This window comes from Drosophila serrata, unplaced genomic scaffold, assembly GCF_035046125.1.
Source record: "Drosophila serrata isolate PLE 108 unplaced genomic scaffold, ASM3504612v1 contig_276, whole genome shotgun sequence".
In the NCBI taxonomy this organism is placed as follows: Eukaryota; Metazoa; Arthropoda; class Insecta; order Diptera; family Drosophilidae; genus Drosophila; species Drosophila serrata.
In genome coordinates, this window is record NW_028257174.1 from 6,647,438 (window position 1) to 6,665,884 (window position 18,447).

The 18,447-nt window shown below is 44.6% G+C and overlaps 3 protein-coding genes and 1 long non-coding RNA gene across 15 annotated transcripts; 2 read left to right on the top strand and 2 right to left on the bottom strand.

Moving 5' to 3' along the window:
- Positions 1-2,238: 2,238 nt before the first annotated feature.
- Positions 2,239-13,697, bottom strand: Rok (Rho associated coiled-coil containing protein kinase). 12 transcript variants are annotated; one of them, XM_020949237.2, is made up of 12 exons: positions 13,254-13,697; positions 12,592-12,887; positions 12,441-12,508; positions 9,194-9,339; positions 8,873-9,129; positions 6,148-8,803; positions 5,813-6,087; positions 5,494-5,687; positions 5,242-5,435; positions 5,069-5,174; positions 4,787-5,011; positions 2,239-4,459 (listed from the first exon to the last, which is right to left on the bottom strand). In XM_020949237.2, the coding sequence occupies exons 3-12, from the start codon at positions 12,461-12,463 to the stop codon at positions 4,375-4,377; spliced, it is 4,161 nt and encodes a 1,386-aa protein (XP_020804896.2). In that variant the 5' UTR covers positions 12,464-12,508; positions 12,592-12,887; positions 13,254-13,697; the 3' UTR covers positions 2,239-4,374. The 12 variants fall into 12 exon arrangements, with proteins under 12 accessions (XP_020804896.2, XP_020804901.2, XP_086691956.1 ...); XM_020949242.2 differs by having other exon boundaries at positions 5,494-5,660; positions 13,254-13,677; XM_086835830.1 differs by having other exon boundaries at positions 5,494-5,660; positions 12,588-12,887; positions 13,254-13,673.
- A 143-nt stretch (positions 13,698-13,840) lies between these two features.
- On the top strand, positions 13,841-14,364 carry LOC147643267 (uncharacterized). Its single transcript, XR_015272370.1, has 2 exons — positions 13,841-13,968; positions 14,046-14,364. It is a non-coding gene; the product is annotated as an uncharacterized LOC147643267 (long non-coding RNA).
- A 607-nt stretch (positions 14,365-14,971) lies between these two features.
- Positions 14,972-15,966, top strand: RpS19a (Ribosomal protein S19a). Its single transcript, XM_020949286.2, has 3 exons — positions 14,972-15,000; positions 15,310-15,380; positions 15,449-15,966. Exons 2-3 carry the CDS (start codon positions 15,310-15,312, stop codon positions 15,846-15,848), a joined length of 471 nt encoding a protein of 156 aa, XP_020804945.1. The 5' UTR covers positions 14,972-15,000; the 3' UTR covers positions 15,849-15,966.
- A 1,311-nt stretch (positions 15,967-17,277) lies between these two features.
- On the bottom strand, positions 17,278-17,996 carry SNRPG (small nuclear ribonucleoprotein G). The gene is made up of 3 exons (XM_020949379.2): positions 17,752-17,996; positions 17,542-17,689; positions 17,278-17,480 (listed from the first exon to the last, which is right to left on the bottom strand). The coding sequence occupies exons 1-3, from the start codon at positions 17,781-17,783 to the stop codon at positions 17,430-17,432; spliced, it is 231 nt and encodes a 76-aa protein (XP_020805038.1). The 5' UTR covers positions 17,784-17,996; the 3' UTR covers positions 17,278-17,429.
- Positions 17,997-18,447: the final 451 nt, after the last annotated feature.

The following is an 18,447-nucleotide window of genomic DNA, read 5'->3' on the forward strand; positions in this document are numbered from 1 at the left end:
TCACGACTTACACCAGGCGAACAGAAACCGCTGGCAGCAGCCCAGCAGCTCAAGATCAAGCGCTGCTTATAACGGCGCTTTCCAGTACATTAATGGCCGCCCTTTGTTTACATCTGATTAGACCAATCAGAGAAGTTCCTTAAATGCATCTCTGTGAAGATCCGTTATTTTAGGACTAGATAATTAATGGCCGCCCTTTGTTTACGTTTGGATTGACCAATCAGAGACGTTGTTTACGTTCCTCTCTGTAAGGATCCGTTATTTTAGAACTTAAATCAATTATGGCCGCCCTTTGTTTACATCTGATTAGACCAATCAGAGCAGCTCTTCACGTTCCCATCTCTTAAGAACCGTTACTTTAGGATTTTTAAGCAGCCGATCAGCTGCTTGTTCGAAGTTCTGTTCGCCTGGTAGGAAAGACCAAGTTTTTAAGAAATTTACACGGCGAAATCGCCAAATTGGATTTGATTTTTGTTGTTGGATTTGTTGTTTCTCAGAGTTAAGTTGCATGTATTGTAGAGTTTATTATATGATTTTTGGCAATCATTGGCTTTTTGGCCTTCGTATACCTACAATAAGATCTAAAATATTTGTATGCTAACTATATTAAATATATATATTTTTATATGTTAATTTTATGTGTAAATTAAAGTTTTTGAAATAGCATAACTAAGCCAAAAATGCGTTAATTTTAATTCGGAAAGCTGTCCTATGTTAGTTTTTATTAGATTAACAAATCTGCATATAAATCTTGAACATATTAAAAAAATAAATTTTTGGTAATTTTTTTGACAATTTTAACGAAGCAACCCCTTATAAAATTTACAAAAAATGTATAAAAAATTGTTTTTCGCCAGACATGGCTAGAAAGATCCGCCTGTTGATGCTGATCAAGAATATATATGATTTATAGGGTCGGAAACGACTCCTTCTCTGCTTTTTAAGCTTCTGAGTGAAACTATAATAACCTGTCTTGGAATAATTAATAGTACTTACAGCTTTAGAAATAATATAATAAATAAACAAATAAAGCTTAATTAATAGCTCTTATAGCAGACGAGGAAGTCTAGAAGCCACTGCTGACTCACTTTCGCAAAAATCTTGGCCAAAAGGTGATGGAGATCCAACCGGCAACAGGTGACAGGCAGACAGCAGCACCAATCTGATGTGTGGTTCACCTTGCCAGCAGACTCTTGGGCAGTTCCCTGGCCATTAGCCACCGAGAAGTGTTACTTGGAATCTTATCAGCTGCAGGAGAAGAAGCATCCAACCGAGAGATACCGGGGCGAAAGCCATGTGGAAGCTGAGCTGCCTGAAGCCACTTCAAGGCATATTGACTGAGAGATGAGATGGCACCAAATTAAAAAGCTTTAAAAACCGATAAAGCCAGAAATATTTATTATGCATATTATTATTTTATTTTTTTATTGGTAGGTTCGTCTGCGGCCTTGAACTGATTAGGTATCGATGGAGCAGCCGCCGGGGCAGAGATGATGAGCAGTTAATAGGTGACAACGCTTATGGCTGCTAATTAATCTTCCACGCCCATCTGCTAACGATCGCTGTGAACTCTTTGCCTCTTGGCCTCTGGCAGATGTTCTGCGCGGCATGGTGTGTGCCCAGGTGTGGCACTTGACGGCATCTGGCTGGGCCATGCTAATTAGCTTCGATGGACGGACGGAGCCAACTCACCTTGAACTACAAAGTGTCAGATAAAGTGCCAAAAAAAAAAGCTAGAGACTCCGGACTCCAACTCAATGCTGCATGTGAAAGCGATAAACAAGAAACTTGTTAAATTATTAATAAAATATGCAGCCCTCTGACCACTCCATTTCCAACATTTTAGCCCCATTAAGCCATCGCCATCGGTATTGGTATTGCTATGGCCATATCCAGTCCAAATGCAAATCGGCCCAGGTATTGGAAAATCTGATTCGCTTTTGTAAACATTTCCATGCCCACCACGTATTTAGGGGCCAGATTAATGCCCCCAGATAAAAATAAAAGCCAGTTTTTGGTTCAAGTTTCACGAATCACCAAATCGGTTCTCATTTCATCTCAGACTTTTCGTTAGGCTGCCTTAGGCTCTATAGTTAAAGATATTAGATATATGTATATATGTATTCATTGCTCCTGCTCTTTTATGATTCTGGTATTAAGGCATTTGCCATCAGTCTTTCTGAATTAAAAACATGGAAAAATAATAAACCAAAGTTTAAAATAATAATCAAATGGGTGTTGGGATTTTATACACATTATTACTTTATTTGCCTTAACGCTTGCAATTCCATTTGGATGCCAGTCGATAAGATTCGAGGACAAATGCAATTACAGACGTGGGGTTATACACTAGAGAGTAATATTAAACATAAACATAATACGAATGATCATCATAATTAATAATAGTACAAATAAAATACAAATTTTTGTAAAAAGCAAAAAAGCAGCGATTCTATAATGTTCATATCGCTGTCGATGTCGTCTCCGTTTCAGTTTCGATTTCGGTTTCAACCGAGGATCAGAGTCAAAATCAAAGTCAGAACTTAACGATTGACAATTCAACGACAACCATAACCGATAGCCCGGATGGCAGCTAATTAATCATTGGATCGCATTCAAAATTCAATTTTGCGTGTTCTTTTAAATGCAAATCGCCTGGCGTCTCTCACTCGTTCTCGTTAACGTTCTCAAAATTACAATTGGTCGTCAAAAAATCATACAATTGTTTTAAGGCAAAAAATCAACATTAAAATTGGGAATACAAAATCATAAAAATATAATGGAGAGTAGTGCTTCGCTTCCTGTTTTGCTGCCATTTTCCGTCTGCACGCGCCATCGAACAAAACGATACAAATAAATAATTTGTTTAGCTTACAAACTAAAACATATTGGATATTTAATACTTAGATGTAGCCTTTTACACACACAACTCCTGTGTCCGCATCAAATCGTTCGTTTCGTTAGGTTTACGTTACTTTTAATTTTAATATTGTATTTTAATTTAGTTTAAGTTTACATTTACTCTTGTTTCGATTCATGTTTCGCTCTGTCCATGGCTAGGGACATCCTATTCCGTTTCCGCTTACGTTTACGTTTCCGTTTCCGTTTCCATTTCCTTCATTTCCGCTTCCTCAATCGCCATTTTACTTTGGGAAATCAGCGAGTACTTTGGAAATGGAAACTGTGAAAACTGCAAACGTAATCAAATCGGAGGACAGTATATGTATATATATATGTATATTCACTTGCACCTGCAACCGCCCTTTTAAGTAACTGATTGATATTCTCGCATCTTCTCCTACTACTAGGTTATTTTTGTAAAAAAAAAGAATAGTATAGAGTTATGTGTTTCATTAAATGGAATATACAAGTTAAAGCTTTGTAAAGTGGCTTTAACTTTATGCTCTGCTCGAGCTGCTCGTGTGTGCTGTTAGCTGGCTTACAGGATATGCTCTCGAGGAAGTATACATTGATATATATATATAGATATCTACGAATTTATGCTGATCTCTTATTTTTTACAAGCTAAGAACAATGTTTGGCCAATCGGATTCGCTACACAACAACAACAAAGTACATATATATATAAATATATATATATTCTATGTATAAATGTAAATGTTTATAAAAAAAAAGTTCTTACAAGGCATCAAGATGTGTGTGTGTGAGGGGAGAGTCTCCGACTTGGTTACACTTAACTAAGAGTACAACAGCAGCTCTCGTCATTGTTGTGCTGAGCAGTATGCAGAATGCAGTTTACAGAATGCAGAGAGAGCTTGCCATGGAATAGCATACACAGTATCGCATTTATAATTATATATATATAGAATACATACATATTGGGGTTTTATCCATGGCCACCACCACTCGTTGCCATCTCTGGTTTCCATTTCTTTTCTTTTCAATTCTTTTTCCTGATCTCTAGTTACTTTCTCTCTCTCTCTATCTCGTTACTTTTCGATTCTTTCCTGATCTCTCGTTATTTTCTCAATATGTTTTCGTTGTTAGATAAGCGTTAGACGACGTTACATTGGCTTTACATGTATACTTGTAGTTGATTTTTAGTATTAGTTTTCCCTCTCATTGTTTTTAGCTTTTAGTTTTTAGTTTTCAGTTATCGTTTTAGTTTTTAGCTTGTAAATTAATCAAAAAATAGTTTTAAGATTACTTTAGCATGTTTGTTTAGCATATTATGTTGGTTTTAGAGCGTTAATTTAAGACAGTAGTTGTAGCTGCACTCGTTGCTGCTGCTGCTCTCTCTCCTCTGCTCCTGCTCTGTCAGTGGAGTAAGTCGTATCAGTATATCAGTTTTGCACAGGCTGTTGGTTTCGCTGCTCCCGATCTGGGATCGGAATGGAGCAGGCAGGCGGGCTTTCATTTTAGAGATGAGTTGGCCGGCAGCGTGGCGGAGCGTTGCACATTGACAGCATACGGCTTGTAGGAGGAGCGTGTCGATTGGCTGCCGGAGTACGGAGATTGGGATGTGGCGAGAGAGCGAGTGATTGTGGGCGACAGAGAGTAGCGATGATGATGGTGATGATGTTGTTGATGATTATAATGATGATGGTTAGCAGCGAGAGTTGGAGGAAGAGAAAGAGAAATACCAATCAAGATTAGAGACACAGGCACAGAGACATGGGGTACACAAAAGCCGTGGAGTAATTTGGAGTGGGAAATACAATTATTCTCAGTTAGTAGTTGGATGGAGGGTTTTCTTTATACGATTTTATATGCGTAGAAAACTCTGTTTGAACTTCTGTTTGGCTGGATCCCTGACTGGCTTTACCTGGGCGAAATCTTGCTGCCATCGGTGCTATTGTTGTTGGACGAGTTGGCCTTGTATCCACTCTTTTGGATACGCTTTAGCAATCGCGCCACCCACAGCGACTGCTCCTCGGGCGTGGCGGCCAGCAGCAGCATGTCCCGGGCACTGCGCGGATCGTGGTTCAGCTTGCAGGGCGCCAAAGGATCGTGTTTGTCCACATGCTCCTTGTGTATCTTGTTGCGGCATCTGAACAAAGAGTTGGGTAAGTAATCATTGCATTCAAGCCAAATGGCTAACACTTACCTCTTGCATTCGTAAGCCGCCGGCGGCTTGAACATGTGCCACAACGGCTTCGGGCACACCTCACAGGCCGTGGGCATGTGATAGGTAATGTGGACGAACTCGTGACCTGCGACATGAAGAAAAAGAAGCTTTGATCATAAACTCTCTTACAGAAACTCTCTAACCGCACTCACCCTTGTGCACAATGGTGCCGGGGCGTTCCTCATTGCTATTACCATGGAGCACGCTTACATCCAGCTGACTCTGCTCGTCGGGACGATGGGAGGCGCCCTCGCCGGCATACAGCAGCTGGAAGATGCGCGGAATCTCTTTGGCATCGGCGCGTATGACATCGCCCTGGGTAACGCTGCGTACATGGTACACTTTGCTGCAGAATTGAAGGAAAAACATTAGCTATACTAAACCTTTTAGCTATGGCAACCCACCTGAGGTCCAGGATGAGCACGGCATCCGTGGTGTTGTGCTTATCAATGTCCGAATTGTAGAATATGATCTTCCGGGACGAGACAATGACATACTGCCGTTTCCAGCCGTGACCACGCCGCCGGTTCTGCTTATTGGGCACACTCAGCCAGCCCTCGAAGACCGAGTCCTGTGTGAGGGAGAGCAGAGAGGAGTGCTAGAGACGCCCAGGCGAGGAGGAGCGGCGTGTGGTTGGGGTTGGGGTTGGGTTTGGGATTGGATTGTTGTGGGTAGGATCGTGTGAGTGTGAGTGTTGTGTGTGTTGGCAAAGGCAATGCTCACCTGGCTATCCTCGGGATCGTTGTCTGCGGAGGACAGGGACGCCGTCTCGTTGAGCTTGCTCTGCAGATGCTCGATCTCGGTGGCCTTGCAGTCGATCTCCATGACCATTTTCTGCTTGAGCTGCTGCTCCTCGGCGCACTGCTGTTGCAGGTCCTGATGCTTGAGCAGCAACTGGTTGAACTTTTCGCGCTCCTGCGACAGCTCCAACTGTAGTCGTCGCATCTCCTTCTCCTTCTTGCGTAACTCGGCAGTGGAACGAGCCTTGTTCTTTTGCTCTGTGGGGAGAATCAGTGTAAGGAAGGGATAGAACTTGGATATAAAGATATACAACTTACTGGGCAGGTCGGAGTCGCGACGGTTCATCACCTCGGCCAGCTTGTTGACAGCCACCTGCTTGAGCAGCACCTCGTTCTTGCACTTCTCCTGCAGCTTGGCAATCTCCTCGTCCTTGCTGCCCCTCAGCTGGGCGAGATCCTCCTGCTGCTTCTTGTGCTGCTGCACTAGATCCTCGCACTCGACGGCCTTCTGGCCGAGCTTCTTGTGCAGCTCGGCCTCTGCCTCCTTGAGCGTGGCCAGTGTCGCCTCCTTGGCATTGATCTCGTTGCGGTGCTTCATCACAAAGTCCTTCAGCTCCAACTCCTTGATCGTCTTCTCCTTCTCGAGATCGGCCACCGTTTCCTCGGCAATGGAGCGGGCCAATGCCTCGGAATCGGCACGTGCCACAGCAACCTGAACCTGGTGCTTGAGCGAGACGCGTTCCTCCTCGAGATCCTCGATCTTGGCCAGCCGCTCTGCACTCTCCTCGCGGTTCTCGTTCGCCTGCGTTTTGTACAGCCGCGAAAAGCACTGCTCTGCCTCGAGTTGCGCCTGCAGTTCCCGGTTGTTGGCCAGCGCCTCGTGATGGGTGCTCTTCAACTGGGTGAGGTCCTCCTCGAAGCGGCGCTTTGCCTCACGCTGTGCGGCCAGCTCCTTCTGCAGCTGGTTCTCGCGGGAGCGTAGGTGGGCCACCTCCGAGCTGTGTAGACTGAGCTCCGAGAGCAGGGCATTACGCTTGCTGTGCTCCTGGTCGAGTTGCGACTGCAGGGCAGCCACCTTCTCCGATTCCTGGCGGCACTCACCCTCGAGCTTCTGCAGGCGCAGTTGGATCTGGCGGTAGTCCACGGAGAGCATGCTTAGCTGACGCTCCTTCTCCTGCGAATGCTGGTCGGCCTTGATGCGGGCAGACTTCTCCTCATTCAGCTTCGACTGGAGCGCCTTCACCTCCTGCAGGTTGGCCTCCTCGCGCGATACGAGCCGGGATTTCTCCGTCTCCTGGTGGGCCTTGACCTCCTGCTGGTAGCGGCCTTGGGCCGCCTTCAGCTCAAAGTCCAGACTGGCATGGGCCTTCTCCAGGTCACTGATCTTCTCGAGCAGCGCCCGGTTGTCGTCCTGGGCCTTCTGCTCGCGACTCAGCGTCCGCTCGATGTCGTTGGCCAGCGTCTGCATCTTGTTCTCGGTTTCCTTCTGCAGCTCCTTGAGCTGCGAGCGCAGGTTCTTCTCCTGCACCACCTGGGCCTGCAGCTCGGCGTTTTCCTGTCCCAGCTCCTCCTTGTGCTTCTGCAGCGTGTCGATCATCTCGACCATGTCGCGCACCTTCTCCTCCTGTGACTTGAGCGTGAAGCCCAGCTCGGCGTTCTGCTTCTTCAGCTTCTGCGTGTGCTCCGTCTCGGTCTTGTAGCTCAGCTCCATCTCGAGCAGTTGCTTTTCCAGGGACACCACTTTGTCATTGATGTTGAGGTCGCGCGCCCGCGTCTTCTGCTCATTCTCCAGGTTGCGCTGCGTCTCCACCAGCAGCGCCTCGGTCTTCTTGCGCAGCTCGATCTCCTGTTCCACCTTCTGCATGGCCACCTTGTAGTTGTGCTGGCGCAGGGCCAGGTCCTTCTCGTACTCCGAGGCAATCCGCTGCAGTTCGGCCTCTCGCTTTGTGCTCAGCTCGATCTGCTGCCGCAGCCCGGCGTCCTGCTGCTCCAGCGCCTCCGATCGGCCGCGTTCCCGTTCGAGCAGCGCCTCCAGACGCTTCAGCTCATTGGAATTCGATGGCCTATGGCGGTGGTTATGCCCCTGTCCCGGCCCATGGCCGTGGGCATGATTGTTGCTTGCCGTTCCGCTGCCACTATTTACCGCTGCTGCAGCCTCCTTGGACTCGGCATCCACGGTGTCGCTGGACAGCAGCTGATAGTCACCGGTGTATGTGAAACCGATGAAGGGCAGGTGGTTGCCATCAAAGCCCTTGGGCACGGGAAACACCTCCTCCGTCTTCTCATCGCGTTCAATGTCCTCGAAATTGCGCGTGTCGTCGTCGGAGGAGAGTTCCGGCACCACCGGCGGCACACTCTCGCGGATATTGTCAAAGGACCACGTGTCGTTGCGGAAAAACGGATGCTGCTTGATGTCCTCGATGCCATAGCGACCCAGGCGCTGTGTCCGGTCCGTGAGGAAAGCCCTAATGAGGGCCTTGGCCTGTTCGCTAATCTCCACCTCGGGCGGGAAGCTGAGCGAGTTCTTGTGGTCCATAATCTTGCCATAGGTGCCCACCAGGGAGTCCGCATAGAAGGGGGTCTCACCGAAGAGCATCTCGTAGAGGAAGATGCCTACCGACCACCAGTCACACTCCCGTCCATACTCATTGTCCACGCCCTGCGACTGCAGCACCTCCGGGCTGATGTAGTCCGGTGTGCCCACCGCATTGCTGGACACCACCTGGCCATTGGCACCCATGCGCATACAGGTGCCAAAGTCAGCCAGCTTCAGATGACCGTAGCTATCCAAAAGCATATTGTCCGGCTTGACATCGCGATGCACAAAGCCCATGTTGTGGATGGTGTCCAGCGCCAGCACCACCTCCATTGTGTAGAAGATGGCCCACTTCTCTGGTATCTCATAGTCGCCCATCAGGGAAACTATGTCGCCACCGGGCATGAAGTCCATCACCATATACAGGTATTTGGCATCCTAAAAGAAGAACAGAGAGATGTGTGAGTCTGGGCTGGTAAATATTAGTGAGTGAGTGAACTCTCGCACCTGAAAGGCAAAGTGCAGCTGGACAATCCACTCGGAATTGGCATGCGCCATGATGTGACGCTCTTCCCAGAAGAAGGCCGAGTCCGGACGCTTCATCATCTCGAACTTGGACAGCCGCTTCATGGCATACACCTGGCTAGAGGACTTGTGCCGCACCAGTTGCACCTCACCGAAGGCGCCGGCGCCAATCAGCTTGATGAAGTCAAAATCCTCCACATTCATGCGCAGCTGGTTGATGCGCAGTGCCAGGGGTTTGTCTGCAAATGGATGAACTCGATGTAAACAAAGTGCATACGGATATCTATTAGATAAAATACTCACACTTGGTCGCATACTGCTCGATGTTCTTGAGCCGTCGTAGCGAGTCGTGGTCACAATCGCTGACCAAAGCCGACACCGTGTCCAGCAGGCAGTCCACATTGCAGATACTGGTCGGATCGCGCATCTCGCGCTCGAGCGTGTTCGCCCTGTGGATAATAGGAACAAATGGAAAGAGGAAATTAGCCAGGTTTCTATATCATCCACCTTCTAAGTGGAATTAATCATCTGCGGCGACGATTCGTTGCGTTTTGTTGTTTACTTTCGATGAGTGTTTTGATTGTTCAGTTGCTCTTCCGTTGCTGGTCTCCATGCAAATTGCTTTGCGAAAACAAACACACCGAATTATGGGGGAAAAGTGCGGAGATTACTCACCGCTGGCCTAGGCTGAACCTATGTGTACCTCTACCACTTGCTAGAAGTACTCCTACCTCCTCCTTCTGGCTCTGCAATGCAGCTTGCAGTGCTTTAATTGTTATTATTTCAGCTTTGCCCAATTTAATTGGGCATATCTTTAGCTGTGAAAGTGTTGCCTGTCCATGTAGGGTGTCCAGGAGTTGGAGAAGTCTTTAATGAAATCTAAAACATATTTGAGGCTTCTCTGCAAATGCTTATAGAAGCTGCTCTTGGACACTTTCCTTTACAACTTTGGTACTTTGTAGTTCCTAACTTGACATTAATTTAAACCCTCTATGGCATATAGTTTGCTGACTTTTTAGCTACCCTTATCGATCCCCAATGAGCCCTATCAATATGAACGCAACTGTGCCCGCTGTTCTGCTTGTTTGTAAACAAAAAAGAAGAGTGAATCGTCGAAATTTCATTGAACGTCATCGCGTCCAGTTCATATCGTAGGGGGGTTAAAAAAACTGAGTCAGAGGTGGAGGCAAAGGAGGCATGTGCCTCTGCATCCGATAGGGAATACGAGGGAGCCGCCGTAGACAGCCCAACAACGAGGAACGACATCCGAGTTCGAAGACGACTCCTTATCGCAATTAGAACACTGCGCTTCATTGAGAACCTGACAGGGCTTTTCCTGGAGGAGGAGAAGCTAGTAAAAGAGGCCTTGACTTTATCGCCACTCTCGCAGTATATATATATTGACTTTGATAAATCCCGGGGGAATGCAACAACGCAGTTGAAACAGCAGCCAGGCGGCTGCCACCTTGGAGACCATAGACCAAGAGCCATGGAGAGCCTGATACAAGACAGAGAGATATAGAAAGGAATAATCAAGACTAGATAGTGCCACAAGAAATTCTAATGATAATAGCAACGATTCTTGGAACTTATAAGTGGGTCATAGGAATAATATATATGTGCAAGAAGCAAACAAATCTAAGCACAAACAGGAAAATTAATTGTGAAAAACAACCTACTTAACCTGAGGTACACCCAAAATCTCATCTTGTACTTGTGTATAAATAAATATAAAATGGGAATGCCATGGTACATTTGCTGAATTAATTATGCCAAAGAACAAACACAAAATTAATAGGTACTTGTGCGTTTAAAGCTTAGCAGACCATACAGAAATAAAGATCAATGGGAAGACGAGAATTCCTGCCATATATGTTACAACTTATAATCATCCAAAGAGCGGGGTTAGCTCTCTGTGCCCTGTCCAAGACTTTTAGGCAATTAGCTCTCTGTGTGGCACAGAAAGTCAAATATTTGCCAAAACCCATGCACAGAAATTGAGTGGACAAAGCTCTGGCGAGGAGCATCCGATGCCAGGCGAGACCCCTGAGCTGTCGGCGCTAAAAATTGATACTAAAAGGTGTTTGAATTGTTGTGATTTCATCATCGCCACTTACGGCTTGACAGAAAAGCCAAAAACAATAACAGCGGGGTAATAGCAGTCGAGTCGCGTTGAGTTGACTTGAGCGGCAACGGCGGCAAACAACTTGGGAAAGTGGAATTTTCAAAAATAAAAAAATACAGATAAAATAGCTACGATGAATTTTCGTAAGCTATTTGCTGTTGATTTTTTTGGTTTTGGTTTTGGTTTTGATTTTGATTTGGCCAAAGCGGCAAAAGTGGCAACAACAACATAATTATGAACAGCAACAAATAATAATACATAATAACAGGCAGCAGGCAACGGGCAGCAGGCAGCGACTGCGACAACATTATCGTCACCTATAGACAATATAATTTTCAATTTAATTTATACAACGTCGCCAAATTTGTGACTGAAAAGCAAAGCAGTTTTTCGCCAACTTAACAAATTGAAAGCTATACCACAAAAATCAAGAGGAGAGGAGGAGCATCTCATCTATGGAACAATCTGCGTTGCAGAATCTCTCTCCCTCTTCACACCTAATTAATTCAAATGAATTTTGGCAAAGGGAAGAGGCAAGCAGCCACAAAGGAGGAGCCAGTTAGCCAGTTAGCCAGCTTTTATGGCCACAAAGTGCGCCGCAAAATGGCATGGAATATGAAACATGGATGATGGTCTTTGTTGGGAAAACTACCGTTTAAATGGCTAATAAAACTTGTGAATTTATACGGATACGGATACGGATGCCGGGACGACGCAATAAGGAGGAGTGGGAGTAGGCTACAACATACCGTTCCGGCTCGCTCGCGTGCAGGGCGGCGGGTAATATCCATGGCCACATGCCCTAATTAGGTTAAACCCCAAGGGTCCTCCGACCAATTGCTGCTGCAGCTGCTTCTCCCCAAAAAAGTTGCAAATATAAAATAACAAAAACAAAAAGAAAAAAAAAGAAAAACCGATGCAGCCGATGCAACGCGACGCCTGCAACTGACAACGGCAGCAGCTACAGGCCACAGCAGCCGCAGCAGACGGAGCAGAGCTCCAGCTTAGGCCCGTTTGGGTCTGTTTTGTGCGCTTACAAATTTTAATGCGAAAATGGCAAATTTATTATAAAAGTCGCCCCCCGTTTTGTTCACTCGCTTGTCAATTTGATTGCCGCCGCGCTGTCGCTTTGAACATGAGATATGGAAGGTGTTTGCCAGGCGGTGTAATACTTTTTCATTTTGTGTTTATGTTTTGGCTTGTGCGAGTCCAAGTCGGGGCTTTGAATCAGAGTCCGAGTTGCACGTATCTGCGCTGCTGCTGCGGCTACTGTTGCTGAAGCTGACAATTAATTGAGTGGAGCAAGCACACAGTCGCTTTTGGACCGCCACCTCGAGCAGAAGAAGGAGGAGGAGGTGGAGGAGGAGGAACAGGATCAGAAGCAGTTGTAGGAGGAGGAGGACACGCACACGCACACCCACTCACCGTCTTCTTCGTTCCACATCCATGGCAGGTTCGCCGGTTAGCTGCTACTTCCCGTTGCTCTGTGGCTCCTGGAACAGAGAGAGAGAGAGAGAGAGATAGAGAGAAGATTAATATGGAAATCAATGGAAGAAGCCACAGGTTGTTTACCTACCCTGCGGCCTGCAGGAGGAACTGGAATGGGGAATCAGCAAGTGTGTCTCTCTCGCACGGGAATCAAGCTCTGGAATCTGGCTGCGATGAGGTCACTTCGGGACACGGTTCTATAGCTTCGATCGGAGTGCCGCCAACGCCACCACATGCGGACGCACCCCGAGCACACCCGGGCCTTCCCAGGTGCGCGTATGGTTTGGTGCGTTTGCGTATGTTTGGCTTGTTCCGGGCCCGGGCTGTTTACTTGTTGCTTCTCGTGCGCGCGGCGGTCTGCTTCCAGTCTTCCAAGTGTGGCAGCTAGAAGAGAGATGGGCGCCGATGTTGACGATGATGTTGATGTTGATGATGATGTGTGTTTGTAAACAGAAGATCGCTGGCCTTGCCAGGACCCTCGGAAGTCTTGCTCCGCTCGCACGCACACACGCACACCTCGGGTACTTTAGTTATTTAACTGTAAGCTTCTCATTTCTTGAGTTTTTCCGTTCTTCGCTTGGTTTCTTTTCTTTTTTGTAAATTTTGACAATACTGCTTGGCACACACACACACACACTTGCTGCTGTGCACACTCACACACACAATCGCACAGCCAGTACTCGCACACCAGCGCCGAACGGCGAACGTAGCAAGCGCCTACAACAACAACAACAATAACAAGGCACATACACCGACGTGCGTCACCCGCTTGGCGACGGCAGCGGCGTCCAATGGCGGTCAGGAGGGGGCGAGGGCGGCTGGCCGCCCAATTGCGAATGTCCAGTTTCGGCCGCGGCCAAATCGATCAAAGTGATCACAAATGAATTAGTTTTCACCTCCGCCCGTATCACGTAAGTTGGCCAGCAAACAAACAAACAAAAATCGTGGCGTCGCCGCCGCAGCACAAACTTCACAGGCGAAATTGGTCGTATCTATCACAGCGTTTCTGGTTCTGGTGCGGCTTGTGTGCTTGTTTGTTTGTTCGTTGCGCGAAGAACACAAGGCGCGGTGTTTTAATTAAAATAAAAATAAAAACGGGCTGCGGCGGAATCAGTTGCTTCGATTTTTTTTTTCAAAATAATTTCTAGTGTTGCTGAAAATATATCAAAATACCAATGTATTAATATATATTTTTGATATTTGTTGTTATTTTGTTTCTGGTCACTCTAAATCCCGAAGCTGTTATTTATCATTTTACACGTCTAGATAACATTTTACACGTTTACATGTAGAATTCTCATGTAGGAAGTTGAATTCATTAACAGATTTGTTCTCGTTAACAGAACCCTCTATCGTTGGCAGTCGGCTGGATGTAAATTAATAGAACTCTCTTTCGGGTGCTGTGTCGGGTCGTTGTTGGTTGTTGAAAATATATCAAAATACCAATATATCAATATATTTTAAGGTATTTTTTTATATTTTGTTTCTGGTCACTCTGAATTCCGAAGCGGTTCATTAACATTTTACATCTTACGCGTCTAGATACCCATTTTACTCGTTTACATGCAAAAATACCGAAAAGCCTTCTTCTCTGGAAAAGTCTGGCAATGCTTGACGCTGGATCACGTGGCGATGCCAGACTCGAAACTTATCGACTTTCATCGATTTTTGCAACAGAGTTTAACAGAAAAGTGCGGGTAAATTAAAATTTGTAAGAGAGCATACTGTAAGTTATTTTAAGCATACAAAACTCTAAATTAAATTCAAAATATGATTTCCATAACTGTTTTTAATAATAGGTATAGGATGTAATGAAAGTAGTTTTTTGTTACCATAATTTAAATAAACTTTGCAAGGTTAATTATTATTTATTTTATTCGGTCCCTTCGTTTTAATAATAAGGCCAAATAATTCAAGCAAGTTTATCGTTTTAATAAACTGTACTCTCTTTTTTAGGTTTGTAAGGTGATAAGTGGCTGTCAAGTTTAAAAACAAGGAGGTGTTATGATAAAAATGATTAAAAAAAGGCAGTTTTTTGGATTTTTTAGAGTTTTTATTATTCTGAAACCTGGTCTCATTATAGCGAAGATAGTGACGGCGATATCGATTATTTAGAAGATTAGAAAAATATAAAGGTATCGATGTTTTCATCGATGTTTGCCCACCTCTGCTTTGAGCCGCAGCCAACTTCACGCGCCTTGTTCGATTAAAATTATTGTACACTCGATAGTGTTATCGACCGTGCACGACAGATGCGGGAAACACGCACAAAGTAAAAAATAAACGTTTTACACATATAAATAATATCTGTATTCATCTGATTTAATAATAACACAAAACATACTATATAACAATAAGTAATATGGGAAACATCGATTTAGTGCACTATCGATGATTGTTGTTTTCAGATAGTATCGATAGGACCCTGGTGCCAGCACCAAACCGCAGCCAACTTCGCGCGCCTTGTTCTTTTTTCCGGTTGACTTTAACGAGAAAGGTTGTGCAGAATTTCTTTTCGTGTGATTTTTATTTTTTTTTATGTTTGGAATGGCTGAAACTTAATGAAAGTGGCCGCCCAGTGCAGCGAATGAATGGTGCCAGCAAGCGATTGGCCCAGAAGTTGTGTGATTGCATGCGAAAAGCCAGCGTGACTGAAAGTCAGCGTGGATTCGCCAAGTTTTTGTTGTCTATTCGTGTGTCTGTGTGTGTCATAGTAGCGCGCTCGTGTGTGTGTGTGCGGTTCGGCGATGTGCGAACAACGTGTTTCGTTGGAGTTCTCTAATGGTTTTTGCCTTGTCTTTCGCAGATGCCAGGCGTCACAGTGAAGGATATTGACCAGCACGCGGTTACCAAGGCGGTGGCCGTCTTCCTCAAGAAGTGAGTAGCTGTGGAGCTGAGTTTCAATGGACATAACCTCACACGCGTTTGTTTGTTTGCACCCACAGGACTGGCAAGTTGAAGGTGCCCGACCAGATGGACATCGTCAAGACCGCCAAATTCAAGGAGCTGGCCCCCTACGATCCCGACTGGTTCTACGTGCGCTGCGCCTCGATCCTGCGCCACCTTTACCACCGCAGTCCCGCCGGCGTTGGCTCCATCACCAAGATCTACGGTGGACGCAAGCGCAACGGTGTCCACCCGTCGCACTTCTGCCGCGCCGCTGACGGTGCTGCCCGCAAGGCCCTGCAGGCTTTGGAGCACGCCCGCCTGGTCGAGAAGCACCCGGACGGTGGTCGCAAGCTGAGCTCCATCGGCCAGCGTGATTTGGACCGCATCGCAAACCAGATTGTGGCCAAGCAGCGCGACGCCGCCAAGCAGACTGGCCCCCTTGTTATTTCCAAGTAATAGCCGATCGCGCCCAATCGAAATCTAAATTAGTCGCTCTTTTTTAGACTTCCTACTGTAAGCGCTTTTTGTTTGCAAGAAGAGAGATGATAAAATAAAACCCATTCACAAAAGTCTACGCGAGCGAGTGAGAATACTGAAAGTGACGGCGAGATTCATCATCCGTTTATTGCTTGGGTGGAAGTGTCAAGAAAACACGAGCAGGAAAACGAAGTGGATTCACTGAAGAAAGGGTGTAACATTAACGGAGAGCTTTATTAAGGCTACCTCTTTGTGTGTGTGCTTAGTTGCCGTGTTGCTAAATGCGAATTATTGTGGAAAGTTCGTTTATAAGTTGCTTGATTGCTTGTTCAGATATGACATTTGAGATTAGGTAAGAAAGTAACTGAAGCTAGGGTTAGGCTTTCTTAAACCAAAGTTTGTTTAAAAAGAAAATTAGTTTGAAACTAAATAAGTTAGCGATCTAGTTACATCCATGGGTTTGTTTAGAGTTAACTAATTTAAGGTCTCTACCCTAAATTAACTTCAAAGGAAGGTTTTTCAACAAAGTTTCCGCGCAAAAAATGGGTGAGATGGAAGGGATATTGCTTAATTAAGGCCATAAACTCTGCTACTAGGTTTAACCTTCTATATTCTGCGTTAGTTGCTTTCTTCCATGTAGAGATGTTTTTCTGGAAAAGCCTTCATATTCAAATGGCTTAAATTTATATAATTATCTTTAAATCGGATAAATTTGTTAACTAAGATTGATTAATATGATTCTCTTGCAAACACTGGTATGACTGAATAGTTTTTATTGCACCTTATATTTTATATTCAATTTTTTTCGAGATATCAAAGCTTAAAATACTCATAACTAAGCCAAAAAAGCATTAATTTTAATTCGGAAAGTTTTTCTGTGCTAGTTTTTAAATAGTTAACAAATCTGCATACTCAACTCCAAATTTAAAAAAAATTAAAAATTTCTATCAGTTTTTGGCAAATTTAACGATTTAGCCCCTTATAAAATTTTGAAAAAATTTCAAAACTAAATGTTTTCTACCGGGCATGGCTAGATCAACTCGGCTGTTGATGCTGATTAAGAATATATATGATTTATAGGGTCGGAAATGGCTCCTTCACCTCGTAGCAAGCTTCTGCCTAATAATGTAATACCCTGCAAGGGTAAAAAAAGTACGTTAAACAACCAATTAAATGGCTGTAAAACGAGACATCTATACTAGGAAATGCATAAACTTTGGAGTTAATGATAGAAATATCCTAACTATATAAATATATAATAGATTTCAATCATTTCTCACGGTTAGTGGTGATTTATAAGATCTTTGGCCCCAATATGACTTTTACGGGTTCTTACCCACAGTATACATAAAAAGTGAAATTCCAGCTAATTCAAGTATGGTTCCGATTCCGAAGTCAGATCAGAAGATTTTTTCTTTCTGGGGTTTACTTTTACATTTTATTTCCGACTTCATATGCTCTTCTGGCGTACAGCGCTTGAATGTTTTGGGGGAGCCTTAAGACTAGACATTACGGCTAACAGTTGGTGAGTGGTGACGATGTCCAGATCCGAGGCAGGGTCTACACCCTGTCCAGAGCCTCTACCATGACGATGCTGTTGCCGCGAATTACCTGGTGGGGAAAAGCGGCAATTCGGATTAATCTGCTTTGTTTTTATGGAGCGTCGTCTTACCACCATGCCGATGTTGTTCTTGGTGTTGTCCTTGCACTCCTCCACCGTATCGTCCAGCACCACGTTCATGAATGGATCGAATCCGCGCAAAATGCCGGTGACTGCGCGTCCTCCGTTCAGCTTCAGCATCATTCGCTTGTCCATGTACCTGCAGAGATGGACCGACGGTGAGTTTTTGATTAAGCCTCGATTAAGTGGGTCTATGCTTACTTCTTGAGCTCTGGGGGATGGGCTTTCGACATGTTTTTTGTATTTGGTACAGAAAATTGCAAAAAACGAGAAAAATGCGGTTGAGTAAAATAGAGATGGGATAATGTCGATAGCTGTCTTAGAGATTGATCACTTCCGACAACAGTCGTCTACTGTCGATATACATAAATCCTTTTAATTGGCATTTTATTAATGACGCTTTTAATCAAATCTATTTTTTAATGATTGTTTAACTATGGTTTGGACTAGAATAACAAATTATAAATTCGAGAATATAGATTAATTTTAGAGTGTTATAAATTAGTTATATAAAATGGTGTGAAACCTGACTAAATAATTAGAATGGAAAACATTAACATTATTTATTAGAATAACTGCAATATAAGTTATAAAATTAAGTAAAATATTCCTTCCCCTCCCACATTCTTCTCGTACCAAACACAGCCTCTTTCACTGTTACCAGTGATGTTATCTAGATTCTAAATAGAATAAGCTAAAGCTAACTACCGAAAACATACACTATATTGTTTATAAAGTATTTATTTTAATTAAATTTATTTTTAAAAAACCTTGTGCTAAGTATTGTATCCAAATAATATCATTTGTTGCTCTATTTATTTTTTATATAATGTTTACTTCATCAATAAACCCTATATCATCGACATTGGGACTGCTTGCTGTTTTTGGTGTAATTAT